We start from the raw sequence: 14,205 nt of genomic DNA, 5'->3' as shown, positions 1-14,205 counted from the left end.
GTAGGCCTCAATGAACCTCCATAAAATTCACCTTTAGCGATAATTAAATCTAAAATCTCTCACTCAAAGATGAATACCAATAAATCATAATACTAAGTGACTATTGTAAACTTTTATTAACAACAAAAGAAAAATTAACATTGTAAATTGAGATAATATGGTAAGTTGAAGAGTCGAATGTTAAAATAAACAAATCTGTACAATTTAGATATCAATTATGAAAATCTTCATGTACTGTTTGTTTTAAAGAAAAACCACATTTTTACATTAAAAAGTCAATCTTGATATTATTCATCTTACCCTTTATTTTATCCTTATCGTTAAAACTCAAAGTTTTCAGACTATTTTTATTAGTTTTCCTATTAATTAACGGTGCAAAACAAGATATCAATTAATCAATAGAAAAAGGTCCTGTGAGAAAAGGACTTATGCCCCATGTGACAAAAAAATACCATCCACCCACCCAAAAAACAAAATATTTAAATAAAAACAGAAATTTCCAATTTGTTGTAATTTATGGAGGGAAAACCACAAAACCACCCCTGAAAAAATAAAAAAATAAAAAAATAAAAAAGCAAAGGGAAAGCTTGCAAGTCCCCTAAGGCTTCCGTATCTCTATCAAGAATCTCTCTCCTTTAATTTCTTCCCCAATTTCACAAAGCGCCATGGCTGAACCACTGAAGCTTTTGGGTCACGTGCCGCGCACGTGCTCGTGAGAGAGGCATCAGAATTTCCCCCCGTGACTTTGCATTGACTGGGACCTTCGTCAACCCATTGTCGCGGCTGGTGATCTGGTCAGTCCGTACACGCTCAAAACATTTCACTGATTTCCATATATATATATATATTTGTATGCATATATTTTTATGTAAATATTTTCTTTAATTTTTTGGTTACAGGTAGGGTTAATTCTTGAGAGAAGAGCTTTCTAGCTGTTGGGTTTGTGTAATCAAGTTCAAAACTGAAGTGGGTTTTCTGTGATTAGGGTGTATCGTGAGAGATGTTGAGATCTGGGAAGGTAAGGGGTGAGAGGGATAAGCAAATTGGTGTTCAAAAGAAAGGGGATGAGTTGAAGCGGGGCGGTTTGGATTCCGGCGGGGAGAAAACCCGGCATTTGGTTTCGGGCGGGGCAGAGGAACCCGAGAAAGAATTTGTGGGGGAGGGTGGCGAGGAGGGTGGGAGTGAAAATGGTGGAGCCGCTAAGAGTGGGAAGAAGAGGTGTGTTGGTAATGGTGAAGAAATTGGTGATGAGGGTGGTAATGGTGAAGAAATTGGTGATGAGGGTGTTGAGAAAAAGTGGGTGAAGGAAAAAAAGGCCGATGGTGAAGTGCGAATTTTTGGGCGGGTTTTCCGATCACAGTCAGCGGCGGATGGAGGGGGCGATAAGGAGGTGAGCAATGGGGAACTGGTTGCGGAAAGTAGAGAAAATGACGGGTCTCAGAAACAATGTAGTGAGGGAAACAATGAAAGGAGGAAGGAAATGGAGGTGGATGGTAAAGTGCAAGTTGTTGGTCGAGTTCTGTGGTCACAGTCAGCGGTGAATGGAGGGTGTGGTAAGGTTGTGAGTGATAGTGTTCTGGATGCCGAAAGTAGAGAAAGTGATGGGTCTGACAAGCAATGTAGTGAGGTAAAAGATGAAGGGGTTGTTCTGTTGGGCCAGAGTGAAAATGTGGGAGTAGGTGAGACTGGGAAGAAAAGGAGGCAGGTTGATAATGGCGAAGAAATTGATAATGATGCTCTTGAGAAGAAAAGGGTCAAGGAAGATGAGGTGGATAGTAAAGTGCTAACTACAGTTAGGGTTCTGCGGTCACGAGTTGTGGTGAATGGGGTGTGTGATAAGGCAGGGAGTGATGGGTCTTGCAAGAAATCTTCCAAGGTTAAAAACGAAGGGGGTGATCAGTTGGTTGAACGGTTTGCAAAGAAGTTGGAAGGAAAGCGAGGGGGCCTACTCAAGGTGGAAAAGAATGAAAGTGATGGTTCAGGTGCCGTGCTACTGAAACGTAAGCGTGGGAGACCTAAGAAGGTACAAACGGAAGAGAGTGATCTGTCGGTTGGTCCGTTGAGAAAGAAGTCAAAATTGGAGCACAAGAGACCATTTAATGTGCAAAAGACTAATGTGGGTTTGAAAGGAAAGCTTGCTAATGAAGGCAATATGGTTTTGAGATCACGAGAAAGAATTAAAGTGAATATGACAACTAACAGTTCATATCTGGTAAGGAGGAATATTGGGAAAGAGTTTGATGTGAAGGCCTTTTCTCCAGCTAAAAGGGATAAAAAAGGAAATGATTTGGAGAATGAGGACAGTGAGGATGGAGAAGGAAATAATGAACGGAAACAGAAACAGAAGGGAAATAAAGAACGGAAAATAAAGCACAAGGGTCAGGATCAAGATTGCGCCAGAAGTAAGCAAAAACAGTTGGTGAGAGATAAAATAGTGGATCTAATTATGCGTGCAGGTTGGACCATTCAATATAGGCCTAGGAATGGCAGAGATTACAAGGATGCAGTGTATGTAACTCCAGCAGGACAGACTCACTGGTCAGTCACCAAGGCTTACACAACCCTAAAAATGCGTTGTGAAAATGGTGAAAATAATTCCGAATTTTGTAAGCCTAGCTTCAAATTTACTCCGATTCCACCGGAGGAAATTGACATGCTAGCAAGGATACAAATTGTGAAAAGGGTGGGGAAAAAGAAAGGGAAGAAGGGAAAAAATGGAATGGAGGGCGGGATTAGTGAAAAGAAAAAGAAGAAAAAGGGCGGGTATGCAGTGGATGGAGTTATTGGAGAGAAAAAGAAAAAGAAATTGGGTAGGCCATTCAAGTGGAAACGTTTACTTATTGAGAAGGATGATTCAGCACGTGCAGCGTGCAAGGGAAGGCGAAGTTTACATAAGACAAAATATAGAAAGCGATGTGGTCTGTTGGTTCGGAACTCTGATAATGCGGATTCAGATAATGATGGCCATGTACCATATGATGGGAAAAGAACAGTACTTGCCTGGATGATTGATTTGGGAACACTATCACTTAATTCAAAGGTGAAGTACATGAACAAGAGAAAGACACAGGTGCTTCTTGAGGGTAACATTACAAGAGATGGAATTCATTGTGGTTGCTGTGGAGAAACAATCTCAATTTCGAAGTTTGTAACCCACGCCAAAAGTGATTACTCTGAGCCGTTTAAACATATATATGTAGACTCAGGGTCTACACTTTTGCAATGCCTGCTTGACTCATGGAATAAACAGGATGAATATGAACGTCGGGGATTTCATTTTGTGGGTGTTAACAGGGAAGACCCAAACGATGATACGTGTGGAATCTGTGGAGATGGTGGGGACTTGATTTGTTGTGATGGCTGTCCATCAACATTCCACCAAAATTGTTTAGAGATAAAGGTACGTTTGTAGAGCCAATTATAAATTGTTCTAACTACATGAATAAACATTTATATCGCCATTTTATCATTGCCCATTCTGCCTTCTAAGACTGTTGTAAATATACAGTGCCCTTGGGGTATCACATTAACTAATTGCATAGTGGGAATCTGGGATGTCCTGAGAATTAACTGGAAGCATTTTGATATGCCTAGAAACTGGAGATCGTTTATACCTCTGGTTTGTTTTGAAGCAGATGAGAACTCTATTCTTATATTTTGCAGAAGTTCCCCTCAGGTGATTGGCATTGTGTATATTGTTCATGCAAATTTTGTGGGATGTTTGGCGGTAATATATGCGAAAGCAATGGCATTGACACTGACACTGACAATTTAGCAGCGTCAGCATTAGTTACCTGCCATGTGTGTGAGGAAAAATGTATTAACTCTACATTCTATCCTTTTTCGTTTTCCATGCTAGATTTGGTTTTCCCTTAATGTTATTAGTATTTGATCTGTGTTACCCAAATTCAGTACATTTGGCAAAATCTGATAAAAAAACCTTTTCTTTTTAGTTCACCAATCCTGTATTCAGGCAAAGGATGCTGTAAATGATGATTTCAATGGTCCATCCTTCTGTGGGAAGAATTGTCAAGAGGTACTACATTTGTGATCTATTGTTGTAACATTAGCTTGGGATTGCAATATTTGTGTGGGCTTTGGTGCATGCATCTGTAGTTTCATGAACTATTTATAGTAGTAAAATGATATTGTGCTGCATGCATTCGGGATCTGCATGCAACAGGGGCTAAAAGATTTGACAGTTTTTCTTAATGCTTCAGTTGTAGGAAGATTGCTTACACTAGTTTTAAAGAGATGCTTACAAAGCGTCATCTACATGTATAGGAATTATTAACAATGCATGCAGATTTAAATGTTTTATGAATTTGAGTTGTTTTCTCTTTTCAGTTTTAATTCTAAGTAGATCCCAGAGAAATTCTTTTGATCAATTTCTCTATCCATTTTCTATTGTCGCCATTTGTATGTAATTCATAATGTTTTTGTCATGGCAGTTATTTGCGAGTCTTCAGATGCTTCTTGGAGTGAGGCAAGAAATTGAAGAAGGATTTTCATTGACTCTGATTCGCCGATCTGATATCAGCTCAATTTCTATTTGTGACACACCACAGACGGATGGTTGTGATTCAAAGCTAATTGAATGCAACTCCAAGCTGGCTGTTGCATTTTTAATAATGGATGAGTGTTTTTTGCCTATGGTTGACCACAGAAGTGGAGTCAATTTAATTCATAATATTCTGTATAATCGTGGGTAAGCATACTTTAATCTGCAGTTTTGTGTGTGTGTGTATGTCTATGTGGATACCAAACTACTTTTAATTGGTTTGGACTTAGTATAATGTCTTTGTCTTGGAATAAGTACGACGGTGTGCAGTATCTCACTGCAAACATGTTTGATGGTCATAATAATATAAATATGTTTCGAGTTCAAGGTGGTGGATGTTAGAATTATGTACCTAGGTAAAGTTTTGGTGCTTGACCATATGAAAATCAATTTGTGTTTCTAATCATGTTTTTCTAATTTTATGTAGAGAGCTCTACATAATTTACTTCGTCCTTTTATCTTCTATGTGGGTATATTTTGCATTCAAACAAGTTTGAAAGAATCTTTCATTCCATATATTGCAAATTGTCTCTTCACCACTTTTAACGTGTAGAAATATATACTTTTATTAATGATTTTATAATTTTCAATTATCCAGGTCAAATTTTAGCAGACTGAATTATAGTGGTTTCTTAACTGCAATTCTAGAGAGAGGTGATGAGATCATATCAGCAGCATCCATCCGGTATGTTACTGCCTACATCACAGTTAATCAATGCAAGTATCAGTTTCTGAATTGCCATGTATCGATTTTGTAGCTATATTTCTTGTAATTGATGCCAAAACTTGGGATGTCTCTTCGAGTCTTTCTTTCCAACCATAACTTTAGCAAGTAGCAGTTTAGCCCGGTTCAGAATTCTATTTGCTCAATGCTGATAGGGACTTCTATTGTTGAATAAAGGAAATTCTGGGACCATTGGAGTTTGATTGGAATTTATTTTCTGCTGCTCCATCTCTCCCTACCCAATTAACTTGGAAGCAAAAAATCAGAAGAAGTCAAACTTTCCCTTCATCTTCTCATGGCTAGAAGATTTACTGTTAAAATAATGGTTGTGATCATTCTTTAAAACCCGCTCCCCTTGCTTTCTTTATTATTTACTAGCATATGGGCACACACAAAGTGTGTTTGAAAATTTTTTATTTTTGTTTTTGAAATAGGAGAGAGGAAGAGAGTGATAGATAATATGGGAGTAGGATTTTTTTTTTTAATTTTTTTTTTTAAATTAGAGATATGTTAGGATTACATGTAGGTGAGGCTTTGAAAAAAAAAAATAGCAAAATTTGGTTGTGTGAAATTACATTTATGCTCCATATTTCTTATTCATGTTCTGTTTTAATTAGAGGGTTAAACTGGTAATTTCAAAGGATTTTGGTTGACAATGAGTGTTTTATTAATTAGTAGAGATTCGTAAATCCTCTCTTGGATTGGGTTATACGTAGTTGTAATTCTAAGCAAGTAGAATGACTTTTATGAGTTTGTGTTTTATGCAATTATGTTCTGACACTACGTTACTGCTTGGTCGATCAGGATCCATGGGAACTATTTAGCAGAGATGCCATTTATTGGGACGCGCTATATGTATAGGCGTCAAGGAATGTGCCGTCGGCTTCTAACTGGAATCGAATCTGTATGTTCATTGTTCAGTTCAAAGACGCCTTTGCTTCTTTTTTTTTTTCTTCTTATCCTTACACTTTCATAACTTTAAGAAGAATCTTTTTGTGTCCTCACTGTGTACTGATCCCTAACTTTCTATTTCTTTTGTGCCGTTTTTCTGATCCACGATTAGGCTCTCGGCTCGTTGAATGTTGAAAGATTGGTTATACCAGCAATCTTGGAACTCAGAGAAATATGGACTTCTGTTTTTGGTTTTAAGCCCCTTGAAGGATCAAGCAAGCAGAGGATGAAGAACATGAATGTATTGGTTTTCCCTGGTGTAGATATATTAGAGAAGCCAGTGTCGAAGCACTTACCAGAAGCAAATATGATTCTCGCTGAAGGTATTTAGGAAATCAGCAGAAATGAGCATGTGTGGGTTTGGCACACTGTTTCTGTCAATTGTATCTTCCTGCTGACTTACGCTGTATTTGCTCTTGTAGGTGTGAGGTCCACCAAACTTGAGGATCAGCAACTCGAGCAAGACGTTTTATGTGATACTAATGACAAACGTTTGGCTGCGTCTGGAAGTGAAGCATCAGCACCCCGTGGAAACGAGGCAACTGATGAACTTGCTGATTTTGAATCCAATACACAGCATATCTGTGGTGTTTCTCAGGATAATCTGGAGGAGAAAAGCATTCCTCCTCAATCAACTTGTGACGTTCATGAACAGACTGAGGAGGTCAAAGAATATCAGAGTTCTGCTTCAGTTCCTGATGTAGCCACAGTGGAAGAGGACACCCAACAAGGCCAGCATATCGTGCCTGAAGTCGAAAGCAAATCTTTGACATCACTTCATAGTGATTCTGATGCCGCTGACTCTCGTGTAAAGATTCTTTCTGCTTCCAGGGAGGTCACTGAAAAAATTGATTGCGAGGTCAGAATAGAAGATGACGCGTTTGAGAATCACGTTGCTCATGACGAAGGATCTATTTGCTGCTCTACTGAAAATGCCACTAAGTTGCAGAGCATGGTACATGAAGCAAAAGTTCCTGATGAAACTACTGTCTGCCATGATTCAGAGACTACAACTCAGGCATCTCAAGAGGCAAGCGACCTTAAGCATCAGGATTCTCAAAATTTGCAGGTTTCAGGATCTATTTCCTGCCCAGATGGAAAGATGCCTGAAACTTGTGCACCGGAATATAACCATCCTGGTGCTCAGCATACACCTGCAGTGATTGTTGATGTGCATCCAGAATCTATCAAGTGTTATGGCTCTGAAATTGTGACCGAACCTAGCAAGGTTGCCAGAGATGTACTAAGCCCGACTCCCCTGTTGTCTCACCAGAAAGCAGATGAGTTTGAAGGCAATAGGCTCGACACTCATAAAGTTGCACATGGGTTTGAAGGCAACCGGAGCAACACTTATAAAGTTGAATCCACTCCAGCTGACAGAGATTCTCATCTTACATGTGGACGTGCCGACTCCCTGGAGGTTACTGATTTGAACTTAACCCCGGAGGAGTCTCAGAACACAATATCCGTAAAGCAATCAGAACTCAATTCTCAGGTTGATAATACAAGTCCCACACAGTGCAACTCGAGCAATACCCCTGCTGTGGCTCTTCACTGCGCATCCGTTGGGGGTACTTCAGAGGCGGTTATTCTATCAAACCAGGCTAGGTGATGTCGTATTTCGATATACTGACAGAAGTAAAAGCAGGAGGCTTTTCCGTAACAGCAGAGTCTCCAACGGCGAAAGAGTAGTAGAAGTATTTTGGCAAAGGGTTGAAAACTGATCTTATCGCTTGTTAGAAAGCAATACAGTTTTTGGTTCCTTAAGACTTAGAGCTTCAAGCCATGCTTCTCCCATTGTTGGAAACTGGGGAGTAAATATATAGTTTTATTTTCCGGGGAATGATTTCGTGCATGCTATTTTTTTCGCCTTCCGCACGCCTCTATTTTTCTAGCCGCCGGATTGAACAAATCAATGGAAAATCAAATGGCCCAATTTAAGAGGAGTGTGCAGAAGCTGAAAAGGGTGTGCGTAAATCACTCCCATTTTCGGGGTCGCAAAGTACAGAAGTTAGAATTACCGGACTTTTTAGGATTTTATGGCTTTGGTGGGTTCGTATAAGTTTTGGCCTCCTGGTGTTCATTGTATTATCAAACGATTCATTTGCTTCAACCATGAAAAAAAAAGCCTATCATTTTTGTATAGATCTCTTGCCATTCGTTTTTGAAAGTTTTTTTTTTTTGTTCACTGTGACAGAGGTATCACTAAAAACTCGTAGTGAAGAGAGATTCTTAAGCATCACCGGTAGAATGCGGCTATTTTTTGTATATAGACTGTTCATGCAATGAGACACATGATTGTGTTCAATATGTGATAAGGTAAAATTTTCTTCGTAATACGTTTCATCATTTACCTTTTTATTTAAGAAAGTTTTATTGGCATTCTAAAACCTCATATTAACTAAAAATCACGTGGAGTAGAATAGCCAAAGTTGATGTCTCTCATACATCTGAGTTTGAATCTCTGCTCTTATAATCAAGGTTAGTTTATGAAATATACTGAAGAAGAAAAAAAAACTTCATTAATAAAACCCCTTAGGCCTTCCATAGTAGCTCGGAAAAAGTAAGTGTGATACCAATATATTGAACTCGTACAGGAATAACACTCCTACAGTAGGCCGAAAATTTGAATGTGATGCCAATATTAAACCCATGCTAGTGTAGTAGTAGTGTTATAAGTATCAAATTCAAGTTGCCTGATTCTTATATATATATATCATAGTCACTTAAACTATTGTAAAATGCCTTATAGAACAAGCTATATTTTAAACAAATCAGTATTTTAAACTACTTTAACTTGGAAATGAAATTTGGATTTGTGATCAAGGAGAAAGACTTAATCGAACGATCACCATCACGATGTCATTTTTGTCTATTAACACGAAGCCATGTAAAGTGAGATTAACATGTGACTTTGTGTTAATAGGCTGGGAAGCACCGTGACTGTGTACCCAATCTATGAATCTATCTAAGTTTCTCTCATAATCAAAATGATAGACACAACACCTTAACTAACTAACTAACGTAACTCACGTCCGCTTCGAGCCCGAGCCATAGTTGATGTTGTTGGTCATTTTATCAACCGGGCTTGAAAAGAAAATAAATGTTGGGCTATTACAGTTATATTAGGCCATACCCCATTGGGTGGGTGTATAAAATCATTCACAAAGGCCGCGGCTGCCATTTCTAGGGTTTCTCTTTGCTTCACTTACGTCTTCACGGCACACACAGGCGCAGAACTGCTCCAAAAGCTTCAAGATCCAAAACCCTAGCAAGCCATGGTCATCTCTCTCTCTCTCTCTCTCTCTCTATACTTTCTATCTCCTTGCGTACTAATATATATGTCAAATCTCTGTTAATATATGAAGTTAATTTATGTGTGTGTGAATTGGAATCTGCTGCAGTCTCTGGTAGCGAACGAAGAGTTTCAGCACATTCTGCGTGTGCTGAACACCAATGTGGACGGGAAGCAGAAGATTATGTTTGCCCTAACCTCCATCAAAGGTATCGGACGTCGTTTCGCCAACATTGTCTGCAAGAAGGCTGACGTCGACATGAACAAGAGGTGCCCTTTCTCTTCGACTCCACCTTTACAATTTATCTGATGTTGTATGAATATTTGAAATCCAATTGCTTTTGCTTAGGACTGCATCTGTAGGAAGCACTTCTGTTTGTAAAGTCTTAAGCACTTCTGTTAGAAGTGATTTTATTGTAACACACATGAATTTTTATTAAAAATAGGAAGCACATAGAAGTGCTTCCTCGAGAAGCACGAGAAGTGATTCTTGAAGAACATAGGTAGAATCTCTTTTTCTGTCAGAAACCACTTTTTGGACAGAAGTTGCAAACAGGAGAGCAACTTTCATGGAACGGGATCACTGCCTTGTGGTGTCCCAACCCAATAATACATTGCCATGTGAAGAAAAACTTGCACATGGCAATTCATTATTGGACAAGGGAGGCCACATGACTGTGAACCCGTTCCATGTTAGTCCTCTTAAAACAGACTTTTAGATGAAGAGAAAGTTTGATTATGCATATGTTTGCGGTTGAATTGTGATCATATCACCATACTCGTTCGGGTTTGTTTCATTTTTGCTTGATTGTTATCTTCTGGCACAGTCTATGCTTAAATTTTCTCTTTTAATGATTCATTTTGAATACATTGTATATGTTGTGCTGGCTGAGTTAATTGTAGTAGTGATATTGCATAAAGAGAAACCTGTTTGTTGTCGGAAATTTTGGGTTTGATGTGGATGATTCATTGTAGGGCTGGTGAACTGTCTGCCGCGGAGCTTGATACCCTCATGACAATTGTTGCGAATCCTCGCCAGTTCAAAATTCCAGACTGGTTTTTAAACAGGAAGAAAGATTACAAGGACGGGAGGTACTCTCAAGTTGTTTCCAATGCATTGGACATGAAGCTGAGGGACGACCTCGAACGCTTGAAGAAGATCAGGTTTGCTGTCTACTATTAGTAATTGTTCCTTTGAGATACGTGTCATTTGTGTGCTGCATTTGACAATGCCTTCTTAACATGGATTTCACAATCCAGTTTGATTGGGTTTTCTTGTTTTTGTGATACCGTTAGCTTTCTTTAGCCATTTATCATGTATGATTGAGTTGATAAGTGTGTGTAATGCGACAGGAACCACCGTGGTCTCCGTCACTACTGGGGTCTCCGGGTGCGTGGGCAGCACACCAAGACCACCGGTCGCAGAGGAAAGACTGTTGGTGTCTCCAAGAAGCGATAGTCTGCTTTCGCATTTTCCGTTTCTTGAGCTCGTTGCTGGATGTTTACATGTTAGCTTGAGAAATTTTGCTTCTTTAGTATATCTGAGAATGTTTTTGAATGCTGAAATACACGTTTTTAGATTGTTTCAGGGATTTAGTTTCTTTTTTTTAACCCGAGGCATATTTTCGTTAATTGTAAGTGCACTAATTTTCCAAAGTGAAGGTGTTCCAGCATATTTCAGTATTGCTAAGTGCTCTGTTTCTTGTCTTTAAAGTATAACCTTTTCTTATCTGCCTTTCATTCTCTGATGGCTCTCTGATCACGTGACTAGTCATGTGTCTCCCTCGCTGGTCGCGTAAACTAAGATGTAGTTCTAATGTCGTTACCTGCTCAATAGATGTTTGTCACGTATTTGAGAAGTGCTCCACCCTTTTCGTCTAGACGGAATTGAGAGTGGGTTATCCAGGCGAATCCGATAGAGTAGCCTCCCGTCCAGAATGGAGTATTCTCCAATCCAATCCTATAGAGTTCCCTCCCATACAGAATTGGGACCTGTAAGCTGCGTTTTGTTCGATGGTTGGTCGGTAGATATTTTTTTTTTCTTACACGAGCAATATTGGTGAAGGAAAACTCGAGACATCGGTTATAGGAGATTAATTGCTCCTAACCAACTGAGCTACAAACTCCGTGGGTTAAGAACAATTATATTTTAGGAAGGGGGTGGTAAGTGCAACGGTGGAAGACGATATGATTGGGGAATGCTGGTCACTCACCTTTTGATTAGATATCAAAGGTGAAGAGTAAATGGATGTAATGTCTTAATCATGGGGGAGATTCTATTGCCTCCTAATCACTTATATCTTCTCTCTCCTCCTATTTGAACGATTACGATTATGCCATGTTAAAATCTTATATTGATTTTTTTATAAATACAAAAAAAAAAGTGTGAGAGGAAGAGAGAGAATGTGATGGTAATAGGATGAAAGATAACCATACTCCCTTAATCTCAACCCTTAAGATCAAACCCAACGATAAATTATCATAAAATCGTTATTGCCTGGTAACCAAGAGAACAAGATTCCATGTTTATACAAGTATAATAAAATACATTGGACCTCCAGTCTGCCCTTCATCAGGTTCAAGTTGAAGCATAGACAAACACATTGGGCAGAAACATTGAGGTAAAATAAATAAATAAAGGCAGAGACGAAAACAAGATTCCCTATTTTTTTTTTTTTCTGTGCTTAGAGTTAGAGGTACTGATTTTTACCTATATAATTTGTTTTTTTTTTTAATGCAAAGACTTTGCCAATCATCCAGACCCACCTCTGAGTCTGCACCCTATCTATTCTTTATGAATATGTTTTTAATTTTTTTTTTTTAATTTGTTGGTAAGTGTTTTTAAAATGATTGAAAATATTTTTTATGAATATGTTTTTGAAAACAATTCTTAACAAAATGCAAGTGAATCCTGAATTTAAAAAAAAAAAAAAACTTGAAGTGCTTTCTGCAATAAGCACAATGCAAGTGAATCCTGAAAATGCACTTGGAAGTGTTTCCTGTAAATGTTTTTGGAACCCAAAACCAATTTCACTAAAAACGCTTTTGATCATTTTAAAAGCATATCTAAACGAGTTCATAATTTGTCTCGAGATGCATTGTTTAATTAATGAATTTATCCCCCCCCCAAAAAAAAAAAAAAAAAAACTAGCATCATTTACTGCCAATTAGCTAGACTTCGTAATTAGAGTTCTATAATGTTCCTTGTGATTGAGTGGGAAACAAAGGGCGCACAGAGGATTTGCTCGTTGTAAGTTTATAAGTTCAAGAACGGACCTCCCTTTGTGGTTTGTGTTGGATTCTTAATTAAGGAAGCTAAAAGGGAAGTGTTGGATGAATTGGTTAAGAGAAATGCTAAGAAGACTTTTAAAATTGAGACTCTTTATGAACTTTTATCACCTTATGTTTTTGGAAAATGTTTTATAATGTTGGCGCTAAAATTGACATTAAACTGTGAGGTGTCAGAGAGTTCCACTTTCAAAAAAGTCCTCTTAGCATTTCTCATTTGCTAAATCACTTGTCAGTTTCTATCATTGAATTAAGTAGTGTTTTTTAAATTTGTTTTCTCTTCTCACACTTTTTCTCTTGCTTTTGTCTCCTGATTTTTCATTATTTGTTCAATTCAAACATTAAAAACATTAGTGTATAAGGAAAAGTGTCTATGAAAAGAAGAATGCGGAAATCATCTCTTGTTATTTTATTTTGTGGAATTAATTAATGAATTCATGAGAACAAAAAAAAAGAAGAAAAGGATCATCCTCATGTTGCTTAAAACTGAAGTGTGTGAGTCGACATCAAAGCATATCATGATCAAGAAATGTTACCCAGCAGTTACATAAGGTGATGGGGACTAAAACTTGGATCACACTTGTCTCTACTCTCTACTCGGGAACCTTCAACCAGTCGACAAATGTTTATACATTTTATAATACAGTTGCTTTTCCTTCAAAATTAAGTAATTAACTACCACATGCTTGTCCCAAACAAGCATATATTATAGCATTAACATGTTTGTTTGTCTTTTCACAAAATGTTTCGAAATGACCCCCCAATGAAGATAAAATCTCCCCTCCTTCCACGGGGATCCACAGAGTAGTTTCGTGAGCAAATTTAGTTGTCGTGACGATACCTTTCTTATTTCTTAGTGGAAGATCGGAAAAGATTTCTCTTCATCACGAGACCGATCGGATCCGCCGTAGACACCCGGGGGACCCCCACAAGGCAGGCTAAAAGAGTAAGAGGACAACAAGCAAAGAGTTATGCTTTCGTTTCTTTGCTTTGTTGAAATTGAAATAAAGTTCTTTTAAAAGGGTGTAGGTATAATGCACGCAGGCCAAGTCAAGAAAGGGATGTGAGGGTAGGGATGACTCTATTTTTTGGAGCGAACTGTAGGCGAACTTGAAGCGTATGAATAATACAAGTTATGCTTTGGATTGATAGACAATTCCGAAACTGCTTTGTCTAGAACTGTTTTTTATCAAACTTTAAGTACAAGTGAGCGCATACAATGTTTTGTAGTACAACTCACGCTTAAGGACATTAGTACGAAAGTAATATACTTCAATGTATGACATTACACCAGGACAACACATAGTTAGACGAGCGGTTAAGGATTCAATAAACAAAAATCCAATGATAAGGATGTAGCATGGAGTAACAAGTAGTTGAACGTGA

At 38.3% G+C, this 14,205-nt stretch overlaps 2 protein-coding genes across 4 annotated transcripts; both read left to right on the top strand.

Annotated features, from left to right (window-relative positions):
- The first annotated feature begins 547 nt into the window (after positions 1-547).
- Positions 548-8,381, top strand: LOC126590972 (uncharacterized). Of its 3 annotated transcripts, XM_050256500.1 has the most exons (10): positions 548-794; positions 900-1,222; positions 1,253-3,400; positions 3,664-3,817; positions 3,954-4,036; positions 4,452-4,708; positions 5,160-5,246; positions 6,090-6,189; positions 6,349-6,559; positions 6,659-8,381. In XM_050256500.1, exons 2-10 carry the CDS (start codon positions 1,001-1,003, stop codon positions 7,846-7,848), a joined length of 4,452 nt encoding a protein of 1,483 aa, XP_050112457.1. In that variant the 5' UTR covers positions 548-794; positions 900-1,000; the 3' UTR covers positions 7,849-8,381. The 3 variants fall into 3 exon arrangements, with proteins under 3 accessions (XP_050112457.1, XP_050112455.1, XP_050112456.1); XM_050256498.1 differs by having other exon boundaries at positions 900-3,400; XM_050256499.1 differs by having other exon boundaries at positions 548-798; positions 900-3,400.
- A 971-nt stretch (positions 8,382-9,352) lies between these two features.
- LOC126590970 (40S ribosomal protein S18-like) lies at positions 9,353-11,221 on the top strand. Its single transcript, XM_050256494.1, has 4 exons — positions 9,353-9,517; positions 9,641-9,801; positions 10,507-10,695; positions 10,885-11,221. The coding sequence occupies exons 1-4, from the start codon at positions 9,515-9,517 to the stop codon at positions 10,988-10,990; spliced, it is 459 nt and encodes a 152-aa protein (XP_050112451.1). The 5' UTR covers positions 9,353-9,514; the 3' UTR covers positions 10,991-11,221.
- The last annotated feature ends 2,984 nt before the right edge of the window (positions 11,222-14,205 follow it).

The sequence above is a fragment of the Malus sylvestris genome, chromosome 11, assembly GCF_916048215.2.
Source record: "Malus sylvestris chromosome 11, drMalSylv7.2, whole genome shotgun sequence".
Classification (NCBI taxonomy): Eukaryota; Viridiplantae; Streptophyta; class Magnoliopsida; order Rosales; family Rosaceae; genus Malus; species Malus sylvestris.
This window is presented reverse-complemented; position numbering and strand designations above follow the sequence as displayed.

Excerpts from the sequence above, each read along its gene's own strand:
- LOC126590972 (XM_050256498.1), top strand. The coding sequence starts at position 1,001 with ATGTTGAGATCTGGGAAGGTAAGGGGTGAGAGGGATAAGCAAATTGGT. Across the intron at positions 3,401-3,663 it reads AAAATTGTTTAGAGATAAAG|AAGTTCCCCTCAGGTGATTG; the intron begins GTACGTTTGTAG and ends TATATTTTGCAG. Across the intron at positions 5,247-6,089 it reads ATATCAGCAGCATCCATCCG|GATCCATGGGAACTATTTAG; the intron begins GTATGTTACTGC and ends TTGGTCGATCAG.
- LOC126590970 (XM_050256494.1), top strand. Across the intron at positions 9,802-10,506 it reads GACGTCGACATGAACAAGAG|GGCTGGTGAACTGTCTGCCG; the intron begins GTGCCCTTTCTC and ends GATTCATTGTAG. Across the intron at positions 10,696-10,884 it reads GAACGCTTGAAGAAGATCAG|GAACCACCGTGGTCTCCGTC; the intron begins GTTTGCTGTCTA and ends GTAATGCGACAG.